The sequence below is a fragment of the Eleutherodactylus coqui genome, chromosome 12, assembly GCF_035609145.1.
Source record: "Eleutherodactylus coqui strain aEleCoq1 chromosome 12, aEleCoq1.hap1, whole genome shotgun sequence".
Lineage (NCBI taxonomy): Eukaryota > Metazoa > Chordata > Amphibia > Anura > Eleutherodactylidae > Eleutherodactylus > Eleutherodactylus coqui.
The window spans coordinates 70405905-70422054 of NC_089848.1; the positions used below are offsets into that span (position 1 = coordinate 70405905).

Sequence of the window (16150 nt, forward strand, 5' to 3'; positions counted from 1 at the left end):
TCACTTAACCCAATAGGGGGTATCTTTCGGTTAGGATCAGGTCTCTGGAGAAGAAGAATCACCTCTTCCTGCACACCAGGGGGTATATCTTCAGACAACAAGTATCTCTCTAATATTCTCGGCTTCCCCTTAGAAGATAGAAGTGCATGATAATTTCTTCTCCTTCTGGTTGGTTCCTTACCCTCTTCAATGCCCCCTGTGCAGAACCCCCTCCTTGGCCAAAAGGCAGGGAGATCACAGGAGGTTGAATGAAGAAGTGATGCGGAAGGAGTGAAGATAGATGAGCAGAGCCTCCCCCCAGCATCACCCTCCCCTGATGTGACACCAAGCTGCTCACATGCTGACAGCTACTTTCGCAGACAGAGACCTTTTTGTATGTCTGCCCCCTTTACTGCCCACTGGAGGGCAATAAGGACAATGCATCGACCTAGTGGGGTGGGCAGCGCCTTCTCCATAGACTCTCTGATTGGGACCCCAGCAGTAAGACCGGGACATGTTCTCTACACTGGGTACCCTATGTTCATGCCCTACAGACCTCTAGTGATTCCTCAGAGTTTACCTTCATCTCCGCTGCCTCCCATGGGTCCCATGTCCTCCTACACCGAACGCTTGAATAACACTTTTTGTGCCAGTCTGGGTCAGGGGCTTCCCTCCATGGTAGCTCTCACAACATCTCTACCCAGCTTCAGAGACTTGCCCGATGGATTTTATGCTCAGGAACCTCAAAGTGGATCTCCAAACTCTGCAGAAGGAAACAGACAAGAATCTCACAAGACGGAGGAGAAAAGTCCCGAAGAAACAAACTACTCAGAATCCTACCCCAACCTGGCAGGTAAGTGATGGGGACACCTGAGATGACAGTCCGAATGTAAAACTGCATGCAAAAATAAATCATGGCAGGTAAAAAGGCACATGACCATGAAGAATTAGACCAAAAAGGGGCAAACAAAGTTTCAGCTCTGGTTGGGGGCAACAAAAACTGTACATAGCCCGGCAAGGTCAACAGAATAAGGCAAGGACTACACTAGGAATTTTTGGAGTAAGGCTTTTTACTATAGAGCACTGCTTTAATGAAACATTCTCACGTTCCTCTACGGAGGGGAAAAGTAGCTGCTACTTTAAAAAAAATTATTCCAAAATTTCGTCCAATAAAAAAGACCTCACTACTCCACGCATTCCTATGGACCGCAATATGACAGCAATATTTTTGTAGCGTAGCTTAAGGGACCTTTCACAAGGGCCACGATTAGCATACAGGGCGCACCCAAATCCGCAGCTGCGGAATTTTCATGTCAAAATCAGAAGGTCTTGCTGCGGATTTTGACACAAAATTACAGGCAAGTTTTAAGCCATTTTCAATCCCACTTCAAAACAAAAAGCAGGTAATCTGCAGACTTTGGTACAGAATTTGCTGCTACTTGTGGTGCGTCCTAATTCCGGCCTGCATCCCTAAGGCTGTACTGTGATGTGCGGTGGAGGTGAGGTTAAAAACGGAAGACTATCTGTGAAAAAACGCATGCGGGTTTTGCATAAAAACGCAACTACAGCGAAAAACGCAGCAAACAGGCTGTTTTTTCATGCGGTTTTACCTGCACTGTCTGATTACAGCCAAGGGAGCATTCAGACGTTGTGAGTAGAGATGAGCGAACGTACTCGTTTAGGGCGATTTCGCAACCGAGCACCGCTTTTTTCGAGTAACTGACTACTCGGACGAAAAGATTTGGGGGGGCGCCGGGGTGGCGCGGGATTGCAGAGGGGAGTGGGGGGAGAGAGCTCCCCTGTCCCCCACTGCTACCCCCCACTCCACCACGCCGCCCCCCGAATCTTTTCGCTCGAGTAGTCAGTTACTTGAAAAAAAGCGCTGCTCGATTGCGAAATCGCCCTAAACGAGTACGTTCGCTCATCTCTAGTTGTGAGCAAGTCGTAGTTTTTACGGCAATTACCGCAAAATGATAATTGTGGTAAGGACGGCTGCTTGATCTTACGGTCTGAATGCGCCCATCTGTCAGACAGTGCGGTTAAAGCCACATAAGAAATACATTTAAAAACTGCATGTGGTTTTACCAGAATTTGCTGTTTTTTGAAGCAGTTGTGGTTTTTACTAGAACTGCAATGAAAACAGCAACCCATTGCGATAAAACCCCATGCAGTTTTTTATGCAGCGATGTGGTTTTAACGCACCTCAATCACATCATCGGGGTACATCCATAGCGTGTGTTTGCACCAAAATTTGTGTCAAAATCCGCACCATTTGGCGCAGATGTTGATTCACAGCAGACTTGAAATCTGCAACTGATCCGTGTCCAAATTTGCTCCAAATGGTGTGGATTTTACTGCAGCTTTTTCCGCTGCGCAGAATCCACAGCAAATCCATGTGTGGATTTTAGGCCGGCTTCACGTGGACGTATTTGCATGCGAATTTGCGTGCGCACTACGCAGAGAACGAATTTTACGGGTTTGTTCACATCCCCATATTTGGCATGTACATTTTCATCACGCGCAAAAGGAGAAAAAAAAAATTTCCGTTTTTCTGCATATTTGTGCACCAAAGTTTACCATAGAAGTCAATGTGGGGCGGCGCAATCAAGAAATTAGTGACTTGCTGTTTCACAGTTGCAATCTGGCTGTCATGGACCTTTCATACGGATAGAATATTCTGCAACAATATTACACAATATTCCCTCCTGCAGAATATTTAGCCCCCAAATCTGCACTGCTAGGCTGGGGTCACGTGGGACGGAAATGGTGTGCAATTTCCGTGCGAACCTTCCGCACAGAAATTCTGCATGCATTTTTAAAACTAAGACTAAGTAGCAAAGTGGACGAGATTCGCAAAAATATCGGTCACACAGTCCGCTGCGAACAGGCCATGCAGAAACTAACATGGGGCGCAGAATTCAAATCCGCGACACGTCAATTTTGGCGCAGTTTCCGCTGCGGACTCTCCTCTCTATGGGGGAGATTTTAGTAGCAAAAAACAGGCTGAGAAGCTGCTTCAAAACTCGCGCCAAATGGAATTTCTTGTGGAATTTCCATGTGGTCCCGCTGCAGACATTGCGCGACATTTCTGACCTGTGTGACCCCAGCTCTAATATATGGATTTTGTTGTGGAATTGAAAATAGCAGAATCCTGACAGCAATTCCGCATTCAAATCCACAGTTAGCCATGCAGATTTTGGTGCGGTATTCAGGGACAGCATATTCTGCAACGTTGGCGCATGTTTTCGTTTTTGATGCGCGTGTTAAATAAAAAACCACATGCATTTTACCACAAAACGCAGCATTTTTGTAATGGGGATGAGAACATACAGATTGTGCTGCAGAATTTTCTGCATCATTTTCGGCCGCAGCATCTAAATGGTCAATAGACCACCATGAATGGGCGGAGTTTTGGCTGTATGCGGATAGCACACCGTGGGGCCATACCCTATTAATCAGTCTCATCTGTTGGGCGAGGCTGAGGAATGATATAATAATCTGCCATGTTTCATCCTGCAGTAAAATATTGGAGGTCATTGCTCTACAATCAGTCAGTTAGATGAGCTGTGTGATGGACAGGTGAGACGGCAGGTACGGCAGGCGGTTAGCAGGCAGCATCTACATGGCTTCTCACTTTTACTGCACTGGAGTCCTTTTACTAAATCAAGAGTCACACTTCCTTTTACTTTACACCCCTGAGTTCACATGGAGCCCTGGGACGGACTTACAGAGGCTCATTGGTCTCCATGTGAGCAATGAAAGTCTATGGGTCCGTACCAGGAATCTGTCTAAGACCGGCTTCACATGGATGTATTTGTGTGCACAATACGCAGAGATTAGCACCCATTCATTTCGATGGGTTTGTTCACATTTCCATATTTTGCGCATGCATTTTGGTGGTGCATAGAAAAAAATAGAACATGTTCTATTTTCGGTGTATTTGCACATCAAAGGTCCCCATAGAAGTCAATGGGGGGGGGGGGTGCACAAATTTGCGCAAGGAGTAACAAGTAGTCACTTGGGAGTAGCAAAACTTGGGAGAGTGCCCCACAACAACCACAGAATTCAGATCATAAGCAACTGATGTAAATTATTTGGGTCTCCGCCGTCTTTTCCTCTTTTCTTAGAAGGTAAATTTATTTTTTATAGTCACTACTATAACAGGAACAGGTTTCCGCGCATGAATTATAGGGAGCGTCCCACCTTGTCCTCCCGCACCCAGGGATCAGCATTCATGCTTTCGCTGCCCCTTCCGCTGTCTCCCCTTCCTTAGTCAATGTTATATGCTTTCTCATGAAAATAAACCCTTCAAGAATGGAAGCTGATCCTTTAGCATCGCTGTCTTTGACGATCTACGGCTATTGCCAGAGGAACCTGAATCTGGCAGTCATAATGTAGCATTAGATCAGTGTTTCCCAAATCTGATCCTCAAGGCACCCCAACAGGTCATGTTTTCAGGATTTCCTCAGTATTGCACAGGTGATGTAATTATTGTCAGTGCCTCAGACATTGCCACAGGTGTTCTTACCATAGGATCGAAAAGGATGTGAAAAGAACTGGTATGGAGGCGCAACACTCTAAGCTACTAGAAGATGTAGATCAAAGTCCAATGTGTGATGGTGAAAGCACTTCTTTTTTATTATTTTTTCAGAAATTAAAAACCAGCAATGGAATACGCGTTTCGGGGAAGAACCCCTTCGTCAGTTCGGCTGGATAGGACAACAGGATGCCTAGGGGTGACACGATTCCAAAGATGTATAGAATGTGTCGGAGGTCCTGTGTGCAGGAGGACAGGGGAGAAAAAAAATGCTTTAAAGCCTCCGACACATTCTATACATCTTTGGAATCGTGTCACCCCTAGGCATCCTGTTGTCCTATCCAGCCGAACTGACGAAGGGGTTCTTCCCCGAAACGCGTATTCCATTGCTGGTTTTTAATTTCTGAAAAAATAATAAAAAAGAAGTGCTTTCACCATCACACATTGGACTTTGATCTACATCTTCTAGTAGCTTAGAGTGTTGCGCCTCCATACCAGTTCTTTTCACATCCTTTTCGCTACACTTACGCCCACACTGGTGGAGCGTCATCTGGTTGGCAGCACCTCCACCATTCAAAATACTCAATCATTGAAAACTCTTTGTACTCCATAAATATTCCACTACCCTCACTGGGTCTTGCTCCACCCTCCTTTTTCATTTCTTTTACTTACCAGAGGATATCCTGAAAACATGACCTGTTGGGGTGCCTTGAGGACCGGAGTTGGGAAACACTGCATTTGATGGTAGCCATTCAAATGGACAGACGATTTCCTGCATTATGGTCCATAGGGAAGGATCTCAAGAAGGTGACCCCTCTCCAGTGATGTAGTTATAGGGTCGGTCACAACTACAACCGGGCCACTACACCAGGGGGTACCAGAGGCCCTCCTCGCCACTGTGAGTGTTGCTGGTTGGCCCCTCTAAACCTCTCCCTATAATGCTGCTCTGCGTGGTTGCCTCTCAGCTATGTGACTGTGCACAGCATAGCCAAGCCCCTTTCCCCCCTATATCCAATGCTTAAAGGGGTTTTCCTGCACCTAAAAAAAAGGTTTAATAGCCTTAAAATAAAGAAAAGTTGAATATTCTCCCATTCTGGCAGCTCCCCGTCCAGCGCTGCAGCCCCAGAGCCCAGCGCACAGAACCCGATCATTGTACAAGTGACCGCTCAGCCATTTGCAGCCTTCAGCGGTGGTTCTTCTATGGCCACTGAAGCCTGCGAGTGGCTGAGCGGTAATGTGCACAATGATCGGCATATAAATTCCTGCAGCGTCTTCCAAGTTCTGTGCGGCGGCCACCAGGGCTGCAGCGCTGGACGGGGAGCCGCCGGGATAGATGAGTTTTCACTTTTTCTTTATCTTAAGGCCTCATGCACACGGGCGGATTTGATTTGCGGAATCAGAGATCAGCACCCGCGCGGGAGATCCACTGTACTAGTCGCCCATAGGAAAGCATGCAGCTTCCTCAGCTCCACACACACATGCGGATTGGACTTGCAGATTCCATGTGCGGAAAAGAAATCGTAGTATGCTCTATTTTACCGCGACTTCCATGCGGGTGGGCTCAATTGATCTCTATGGAAGCGAGCGATCTGCAATTTAATTGCGGATTTGTAGGCAGATACCTCTCTGGTTGCTTGGAGACCAAGCAGGGAGATGTGGAGGAGGGGGAAAGCAGTCACTTCAGGCTTGTGATTTTTTTTTTCCCGCGCGGACGATCGATCCGCTGTGCATCTGCGTACACCCGCGCGGAAAACCGATCGCATCCGCGATCGCCGGCAAGTATTTAGGAATAATTTCCGCACCGACTCGCAAGTCTTCCGCTGCAGAAATCCACGCGTACCGTGAGCATAAGGCCTTTGATGATATTTTTTTTTTTAGGTCTCAGAAAACCCATAAAGCTAAAAGGGAGGAGGAGACGGGCTACGCTGTGCAAAATCACATAGCCTGATAGGTAGCGCCACATAGCACGGTTATAGAAATATGGTGCCAGCAGGCTCGGTGCCCGTGCATCCTTCACTTGAGCGTTGCGTAAATGTTACAATTGTTGAGCTTCCTCACTGTTTCTCCTGTGTCTTGGCCATTTGGCCTGTGGACGATGGACCGCGGACCTCCTGGTAAGCGGTGAAATCTCATGCACACACTGTGCCCATTCTGCCGTGTATTGCAGTGCATGCACGCTGCACCTGGTGAAATCAAGGTGAAGTCAGCAATACACGGCATGATAGGTGCAGTGTGTGCATGAGATTCCAGCGCTTACCAGCACTGACATCAATACAAAGGGGATGGCAGCAAGCGGGTAGGGAGGCTGGGTTTGGGTGATGACGCCTCTTTGACTCGAAGCAGAATATTTGCATAGCCAGCGCGCAACCTGCAAAGTAGAATTTTTTGCAAAGTGCAAAAATAAGTTTTATTTGTATAGAGTCATGTCTGCCTTGCTTGTTATACCGCTTAACACTATAGTGTAGATTTGAAACCATTTTCCGGGTGACAGGTTCCCTTTAAATATTAGGTGTCTTTTAGGCACTAATTGCTGCTATAGATGCTACCTTGCTAGTTCTATCCTTCCATATGAGTTTCTTGTTTGTATAGACATAGACAAACCGGAGCAAGTTCAGAGAAAAGTTACCAAGATGGTGAGCGGTCTGCAAATCATGTCCTATGAGGAACGGTTAAAGGATCTGGGAATGTTTAGATTGCAAAACAGAAAGCTGAGAGGAGACTTAATAGCTGTCTACAAATATCTGAAGGGCTGTCACAGAGCAGAGGGATCAGCCCTATTCTCATTTACACAAGGAAAGACTGGAAGCAATGGGATGAAACTGAAAGGGAGGAGACACAAATTAGATATTAGACAGTGAGGGTGATCAATGAGTGGAACAGGTTGTACGGGAGGTGACGTCGGTGAGTTCTCCATCAATGGAAGTCGTTAAATAGACATCTGTCTGGGATGATTTAGTGAATCCTGCACTGATCAGGGGGTTGGACCTGGAGGTCCCTTGCAACTCTAGCATTCTATGATTCATTGGTGGCATGACATACTTATAGGCCTTGGGCTTTAGATTCACTAACTTTTCTAGAGGTACCATACAAGATCTCTAGGATCTTTTATCTCCTTGTGGAGTTTTTATTTGATTGGCCAAGGATCTAATGTCTTTAGTGGTCTTCTAACTGGCCGCCAACAGCAGATGTCGGGGTCAAACAGACTATGCATTCACTGTGACAGTAACCTTAGGGTCCTTTCAAATGAGCCGATTGCTATTTGAACAAGCCAGTAACATCACCGCTAGCTTGTTTGCTCTCATGGAAGCTGTTTAGACAGGTAAATGCATCGTTGGTTCGTTCCGTCTTTCACATTTGCTAATACAACTCGTTTGAACGATTGCTGTTTAAACCGAACGATAAGTGAACAAGCCAACGATGGTTTTTATACCTGCATAAAATGAACGAAGAGCGGAAAGCAAACGATTTTCATTCGTCGTTTAGACCGAAGGATTATCATACCGTCCAAAAGAACCCCTACTCTAATGCTTGACACTCATAAAGACCATTAATCCTGTACCCTTGGAGAAGGTCCAACCTGGTGTCCACAGGGTCCTGGACAAATGTTCACATCACACTAGTACATCAGGAGGGAGTCAGTACTTTAGGCAGACACGTGAGGAGGTTTCCTTTAGAGAGTAACTTTTTCTCTTATGAATAGTCCAGCATGTCCAACTCAATCCGAAGATGTGGACTGAGGCTTTCTTAAAGAACAAAATATCTTCACTGTAGGATGAGACAGATTCTGATTTTTTGCCCCCTCAGAATATGCACAATTGCACTTTTCGAATTATGTCTGCTAGATGTAACACTCAATATCTGTTCATACTTGCACCAAAATACAGACTACATGAATAAGACATATACAACTTTACATTGAGCCATCTCTTGAGGTACTTGTAGCAGATTTTAGTCCAACAGTTGCCTCACGTTGCCTTAGGGTTGTTCCTAGTGCAGGAGAATTGTGACCCGCTCTGTCTACTGACCTTGATAAAGGGCACAAATCACAAGGAAACAAGGGGTATGGAGAGGGATCACTGAATATGTAAATGAAACACGAGAAAAAAGATCTGTTCCAACTGTAGTCTGTGATGCTTTCCATGAGTTTTGTTATATTTACCCCATTGCTTCTTTATTTTACAGGAGACTCCAAAATATACAGCTCAGATGAAGAAAAGATTGGAGGAAAAACCTCAGAACCAGGATGCAGTGACCATGATGAAGAAGAGACTTCTGGAGAGAGCTGTGATGAGAACCTTGCAGATCAAGGGCATAGCCCAACAAGGCCCAGAGTTAAGGGAAAGAACACCTCTCAGGACCCAAGCAGAGATGGAGCAGGAACTCCTGGGAAAAGTCGAAGACGCAGAACAGCATTCACCAGCGAACAACTCTTGGAACTGGAAAAGGAATTCCACTGTAAGAAATACCTGTCCCTCACAGAGAGGTCTCAGATTGCCCACACTCTTAAACTCAGTGAAGTACAGGTGAAAATTTGGTTCCAGAACCGTAGAGCAAAATGGAAACGCATCAAAGCTGGGAATGTCAACAGCCGTGCAGGTGAGCCTGTTCGGAACCCTAAAATTGTGGTACCCATCCCTGTGCATGTCAACCGCTTCACAGTTAGGACCCAACAGATGGATAGCGCCCGACCATAGAGGGGCAGAACACTCACAAATGATTAGATGTGGAGATGTGAAAAGTATGATAATAAATGGGAAAGGACAAATGTAAATGAAAGGAACCTATGGACTCGGGAATGTTTAACTTATTACCATAAACCAGGACATTAGAGTGCCAATGGACCTGCATATCTGACATATTGGACCGTGCCAGTGGATGTCCATGTAACTCTGTGTAAAAGACTAATAGAAAAGAAAATGTGTTACAAATATCAGGAACTGAGAAGTAAAGGTGCCCCAACTTCTTTTCTAATCTTTCTCTTCATATTCTACAGATTTCCTTTTTAATGCACATTCCCCTCCCTGCAGTGATATATATGTCCAGTGTGTGTGATTATAGTACATCTCAAGGGCCTGCTTACAAGGGACAACAAATATTACAGAACTGAAATAAAGGCCGTACTCCGCTCCACGGACATGGTGGGACTGGTTACTTTGCTTGTTTTAGGTCCCTCTTACTAAAGAGGGAAGCATAAGAAAGAGGCACAAATGAGAAAGCAGCAGAGGAGAGACTATGGTGGAGATTTGTTTAGTTAGATGCCCAAGAATTCTGCCTTAATTGGCCCCCGAAAAAACTGGCATACATGCATTGTGTCTTAGATGGAAAAGAGCGTTGCTAAATGGGAGGAGTGCCTCTTAAAATGTGACAGCATGCGGCACAATTTTGGCACAAAGTAAACCAACCCATAGGTGGTCTAAAGTTAGACAAAAGTATCTTACAATGTCTAGGACGATGAACCAAATCTATCACACAGCGTGAGCCACTACCATAGATTTGGCACCTCTTCAGACTCCCTGGTTTAAAGCTTATACTGTCTATCTATTGGACAGAATTAGTAAACCTGCTCCATTGTGATCTTGTCTCTTTGAGGGTCACCTTCAACCCATTTATCGATAACCATCAAATTGATCCACGGAATACAGTATCTAATACTTTTGACATTCTTATATACTTCTCTTCCAATCAACAAATAGAATCCTGAGATGGATTGTAGGCTCCGTGTAAATCATCGATATCTCAATATGTAAAGATTCATGTAAATTCACAAAATATTGTTTATGGTTGGTGTAAACTGACCGTCCATACATGAAATGATCATATATTGCTCTGTAACATGTAAATGGTTGTCCTCAGACTCATTCTTCTGTCCTGATCTGTATCACTAATTGCATCAAACATACAAAACAAAATAGTTGTACTGTTGTAATCCACCAAGTGCTCAGTCACACGGCCGTATTCTGGTCAGTAATTTACATCAGTATTTGTAAGCCCTAAACAGGAGTGGGTCCAAAAAGTAGAAGGGGCATAAATCTTTCCATTATACGTTTCCTCTCTGTAGGTTCTATTCCTGATTTCGGCTTACAAATACCAATGCAAAATAGTGACCAAATAGTCAAATAGTGACCAAATACTACCCTTGTGAAAGAGGCCTTATAGTGTTGATTTCAGGAGTCCCTTACCTCTAATTCTAATTCTAAGAACAGTGTGACATGTCTATAGACCATAAAGCGTTTCGAACTTTTCAGACAACTTATATCTAATTATTTAATAGCCCGTGTCTGTCTCATCAATCTTGTAACATACTTTCATTAAAATTGTTTTGTTTTACCACTGTAAACTGCAGCCCCTCTGCAGTCCACTGCTTGTCATTAGGCATTCAACTTCTGTAGTAAATTAGACATTAGGAAGTTTTCTTAGCTGTGGGGAAGGGATTTTCTCCATATGCTCAGCTTCTCTGCACTCACACAGCTCTCAGATCTGCAATCACTGTGTACAGGCTCTGCCTCTACTGATCTTATATTTACCTAACCTGGTATGTGCACTTACTTTTATGTTGTAGACAATTTGAAAAGATTTTACGCCAGTTTCTCTGGTGCAACAAAGACTCAATATTGTTGCGCAAAAAGTGGGGATCTGTGCAAGAGTTTGCAACATTTTGCTGTCTGCGCCACCTTACGCCAAATGTCTTCTGGGAGGGTGGCTTGTTGGGAGGTGGCGGTGCTGCCCTAGACAATATGTGTATGCATAATTTATAATAGAAACTAACGTAACATTCTACCAGAAGTGAATGCCAATCGGATTTGGCGTACATTTCTAAGTAAGCGCATCGTGCACCTGCGAGAACCTTGTTAAGATCGGTATTTGAAATGCCAATCTTAATAAATTTCCCCCTCTATGTGGCTCCAGTCTGCTGTAGGCAAAGTATAATTCTTATTGGATTGATCTTAAGCTTTGCCCCTCTGCCACAGCTAAAGCCGCCTGAACACGGGCAGATTGGCATTGTGGAATACGGAGCGGGTGTCCGCCTCCGTATTCCGCAGCAAATTCCGCCCATAGCATGCTATGGCAAAATGCAATTTCCTCTAAACGAGCGGAAATCAAATGTGATTTTCCGCTTAAGGAGAAATCGCGGCATGCTGCGATTCTGTGCAGATTCCGCACATATGGGTTCCATTGAAGTTAATGGAAGCAGTCTGACCCGTGGCCCTTCCGCTATCATCATTGCGGAAAGGGCATGGAATCCTCGTCATCGCCTAGCAACGGCACGGCATTATCTGTACTGCGCTCATCCGCAATATAGATAAGAAGAATCCGAACAGGTACACAGGGGTCACTGGACAGGCACAGGGTCGGATTGCACTGTGGGATTCCGCATGCGAAATCCGACCCGGTCGTGTGCATTCGGCTTGATAAAACGTCCTAATATCCTCAGCCCTGATTTACAGTGGTAAAACAATTTTTTTAATGAAAGTACCAAAATACTAATGATCACCTGTCTGTGAGTGATGTGTAACTGAGTGAGGTACATGTGATGTCACCATCATGTGATCAGTCACCGGCCTCTGAACTTAGTCCCTGATCACATGACAGTGACATCATCACAGGTCCTAAAATGTAGAGCCTGACAGCAGCCGTATGATGATGTCACAGTCGTGTGAACAGGGGCAGAGCTCAGAGCCTCGGTGACTGATCACGACAGTGACATCATCACAGGTCCTGTAAGCAACTGTCTGCTGTCTGGCTCTGCTGGTATAGGACTTGTGACAAACTCCCATCCCTTTCACTATATTATTGCGCCACTGGAAACACTAGTACTAGTAGTACAAGGCTGATGAGACATACAAAGCCTATTAAATGAGCATAAGTTGTCTGAAATGTTAGGTACACTTTAAATCTGCACTCCTGTATGAGGACCATATAACCATAGCTAATCCCATCAGCGGTAAGCAGGAAAACGAAAACTAATTATGCCACTTGTCTCTGATGGTATCTGCTACTGACAAGGAGGAAAGGACTCATCTGGACTTTATATAGGGGTGTAGCAAGGTTCAACTTTGCCTCCTTATTGGTGTGGAAGGTCATAATTTTTTCTGAGAACTGGAAAACATTATCAAAATTCTCAGTTAAATTTTATTGTATGATCGTAGTTCATTCCTAAAAAAATGTACGAAGGTCACTATCATAATACACAAAGGCCCATTTACATGGAGCGATGATCACTCAAACTATGAAGTAGCTAATTAATAGTTTAGTGTGCAAATGAAGCCTTTAGCTAAAAGCAGTTAATAGCCGGAAGGCTCTTATCTGCTTTCAGTTCCTTTGTTCTCCAGGGGGAAACAATGCTATCAGCACTTCCTATGGAGAACTTCTGATAAGGCTGAAAGATGATTTTTAGTTTGGCCTGAATTTAACGATCAGCCATTAGTGCCCGAAAAGTGCACAATGGCGATTTTTGAGCGATAATCGCTCCGTGTAAATGGGCCTTAAGGATTGGAGCACAGCGTTGCCATCATTTACAAGCTATTATTTACTTCCGGAAAATCCCTTGGGATTGACCAGTAAGCACCTGCCAAGATGGATGCATTCAGTTCACTTGTTTTCAGGAGGTATCAGAAGGTGTCAAAGAATGAACTAGACTGTGTTTTTGCTAAATGGTAGCAGCAGGGTGCCCTTTGAATCTACACTGTCACGCATTTGTCTTTCTTCTAGTGATAGCACATCTAATGCTTGGTTGTCCAACAACTAACCTATTCAAAGAAAACAGCCGTATGAAGACCATCCCTATTCAGTCCCAACAGACAATTATTCTCAGGAGGACTGAATTAATTAAAAAGACCCTCCAGTTCTGCATAAACCAGAATGACCGCACTGCTTCTCCAACAACCTGATGCACTACCAATCCACAGTGTGTAAGAGCATGTGAGCACTGCTGGCCGATCAGAGCAATGTGTAGTGTCTAAGGCTACCAATGCACATCAAGGAAGCAGTGCGCCCATCTTGGTTTGTCTGGGACCAGAGATGTTACTTTAAGAAGTGTTATAGGAACTCAGGAAGGTTTAATCAATGTTGACACGTTTGCAATTTACATTATATGTAGATACTATGGGTATCTAAACCAAGTTATGGTGCAGCTTGTGGAAGTGACAGAATGCCTTCGGGATGTATTTTTAATGCCCACCCACCCCTGCGCTGTCAATGCGTGTTCTGAAAATCTGACTCTTTTCAGACGGCTGTGCTAGCGCGCTCTCATAAAAGTCTATGGGAGTACCCATGCACATCGGTCTGAAGAGTTAGATTTTTAAGCTGCATGCAGAATTCACAAGCAGATACTATGGAAATTGGGGAGTGGATAAGTATAAAAAAATATGTCCCATGCTCCCTGTCACCTCCCCAAACAGTACCATACCTTAGTTTATGGTGCTGTTTGGAGGTGACTGGTTCCCTTTAATTAAAACATAGAAAGAGACCCTAAAGAGACAGAACCAACACATTACAATACTTGTAATGTCATCAAGCATTCATACTGATGCAAACCCAATGATTGAGACTATTGCCACTTCAGCTTCTTCCAGTCATATGAGAGATCTGCATATGTGAATACATAAAAGCTTTCTGGAGAGAACCTACAAACTCCGTTAACAATGCAGTGAGGTGGAGAATGGCTGCATTCTAAAAGTTTTCTGCAGCTTCCATGATTCTTACACATGGGCCTCTGATCTTTTACTCCCATCAGATGCTAGTTGCACACCTCTGAAGTTAGGTGGACCTTATCAATCTCAGTGATGAGGCCTTTGTGGGTGTGATGCTTCTAAATATCTGTAAACTAGAAAATTCCTACACAGTGATAACCCAGTTGACTTTTGAGGTTACTTATAGTGAAGCCTTCTGATATCATCATGGGTCCCGAAGAATGGTCTAGAGTAACCGACGCCAAGTTCTTAATCTAGAACTGAAGGAATCCAGTGGTCCATGATGTAACACCTCAAGTTACTGTACAATTTCATGGTCAGCAACTTAATTGGTGAACTTCACATAAAAAAACGGACTATAATCATCATTAAAGATGGACTGATCCTGCCGACTCGTCTAAGGAATGTTCTACTTGGCAACATAGCAGGTATCATTTAGTTGTCACATCTCATGACAATTTCAAGTCTGCACGCACATCTGCAAAGCAAAACTACCTCGTACTGTCATAGCGTCTCTGTCTCACAACCCCAGACCATTATTTAATACTTTTAACTCCCTATTCTGTGCCTGGATGCCCCCTTCTACATTTCTCATATCAGCTGACAACTTTGCCACATAATTAAACACAAGATCAACAGCATCAGAAAAAGCTTTAACCTGCAAGCACTGTACACAAGTACTCGGTGCTCTTTCTCAATAACCTGCTTCTCCACCACTATTGATGAAAAGTTTTCCACCCTCCTCTGTAAATCGCACCTCTGGACCTGCGCATTTCGCCCAATCCCATCCCCTACTTCACTACTGTGTTTATCCTAGCCCTATCCCGCCTCTTCAGCATCTTACCTTCTTTCTTTAACCATACAAACATCCCACTTCTGTTTTTCTGCAGGAAGCAGACAGCTCCATACACTGCACAATGGCCCGGGAAAGAACTGCAGGCTGAGTCCTACTGAAGAGAATAGGACTCAGCCTGCAGTACCAAACAGGCCCACTGTGTAATGTACAGAGCTGTCTGTTCCTACAGCAAAACAGTTAGAAGTGGGACAACCCCTTTAGGTCAGTCCTTTTACCCACCTTCTTTGTCAAGCTATTGTCCCATATCACTACTCCTGTTTGCTTCAAAACTCCCCGAGCAACACGTCCAACTTAAACTGTACTCCTACCTATCATCCAATTCACTTTTTGGCTGACTACAATTTGACCTCTAAATCTACATCATCACTAAAACTCCCCTAAGCAAAGTCACTTTGTCACCTATATTACTTAGTGCTCCTACTTCTATACCTATCCTTTGCCTTCTACATTTCGCTTCGCTCAGTTATCTAGACTTGTCCTGTCTTCTACATTACTCTGTGCTTCTCCTTCTTGACCCAGTTTCTGCCTTTAATGGAGTTGTTCGGTTTTCTCGCCATCCACCTAGTAATTGTTGTAGAAGATGACATTAGTAGAAGTCACCTGACCAGAGTAGCCAAGCAAAGGCGTCAGTATCACTGCCAGTTCTCGTGCCATCAGCGCTTAGATCCTGGGTGCCATGCTGCCAGAAGTTCAGAACGGTGACACTGCAGCCTCTAATTGGCTGCAGCATGCAGATGACTTCCGCTGACAATATCTCCCACCAATGGAACAGTGGGGCAAGAGCACTGGATCCCCGTGACAGAAAACATGTAAGTACTACTTTTGTTATTTTAAGAGAGATGGAGCTATAGCAGTAAAGTTGTTCCTAGACAACCCCTTTAACATAGTCAACCACTCCCTCTTGTTACAATCTCTCTGATCCTTAGTATACCAGACTTGGCCCTCTCATAGTTCATAACTCACAAAACAAATATTTGTTGTCTCCTGCTAACACACCTCCTCTTTACCTTAAACGGTCTCGGTTTTGTTTCCTTCAAGGCTCTGTCTTGGGATCACAACTCTTCTCCATCTACACCTTTGGCCAAGGAA

The 16150-nt window shown here is 44.5% G+C and overlaps 1 protein-coding gene across 1 annotated transcript; it reads left to right on the top strand.

Moving 5' to 3' along the window:
• Positions 1-417: 417 nt before the first annotated feature.
• Positions 418-9386, top strand: GBX1 (gastrulation brain homeobox 1). The gene is made up of 2 exons (XM_066585126.1): positions 418-832; positions 8699-9386. Exons 1-2 carry the CDS (start codon positions 418-420, stop codon positions 9208-9210), a joined length of 927 nt encoding a protein of 308 aa, XP_066441223.1. The 3' UTR covers positions 9211-9386.
• Positions 9387-16150: the final 6764 nt, after the last annotated feature.

Bases quoted from the DNA above. Each gene is read 5' to 3' on its own strand.
- GBX1 (XM_066585126.1), top strand. From the start codon at position 418: ATGCATCGACCTAGTGGGGTGGGCAGCGCCTTCTCCATAGACTCTCTG. The intron at 833-8,698 runs GTAAGTGATGGG...TTTATTTTACAG, and splicing joins ATCCTACCCCAACCTGGCAG to GAGACTCCAAAATATACAGC.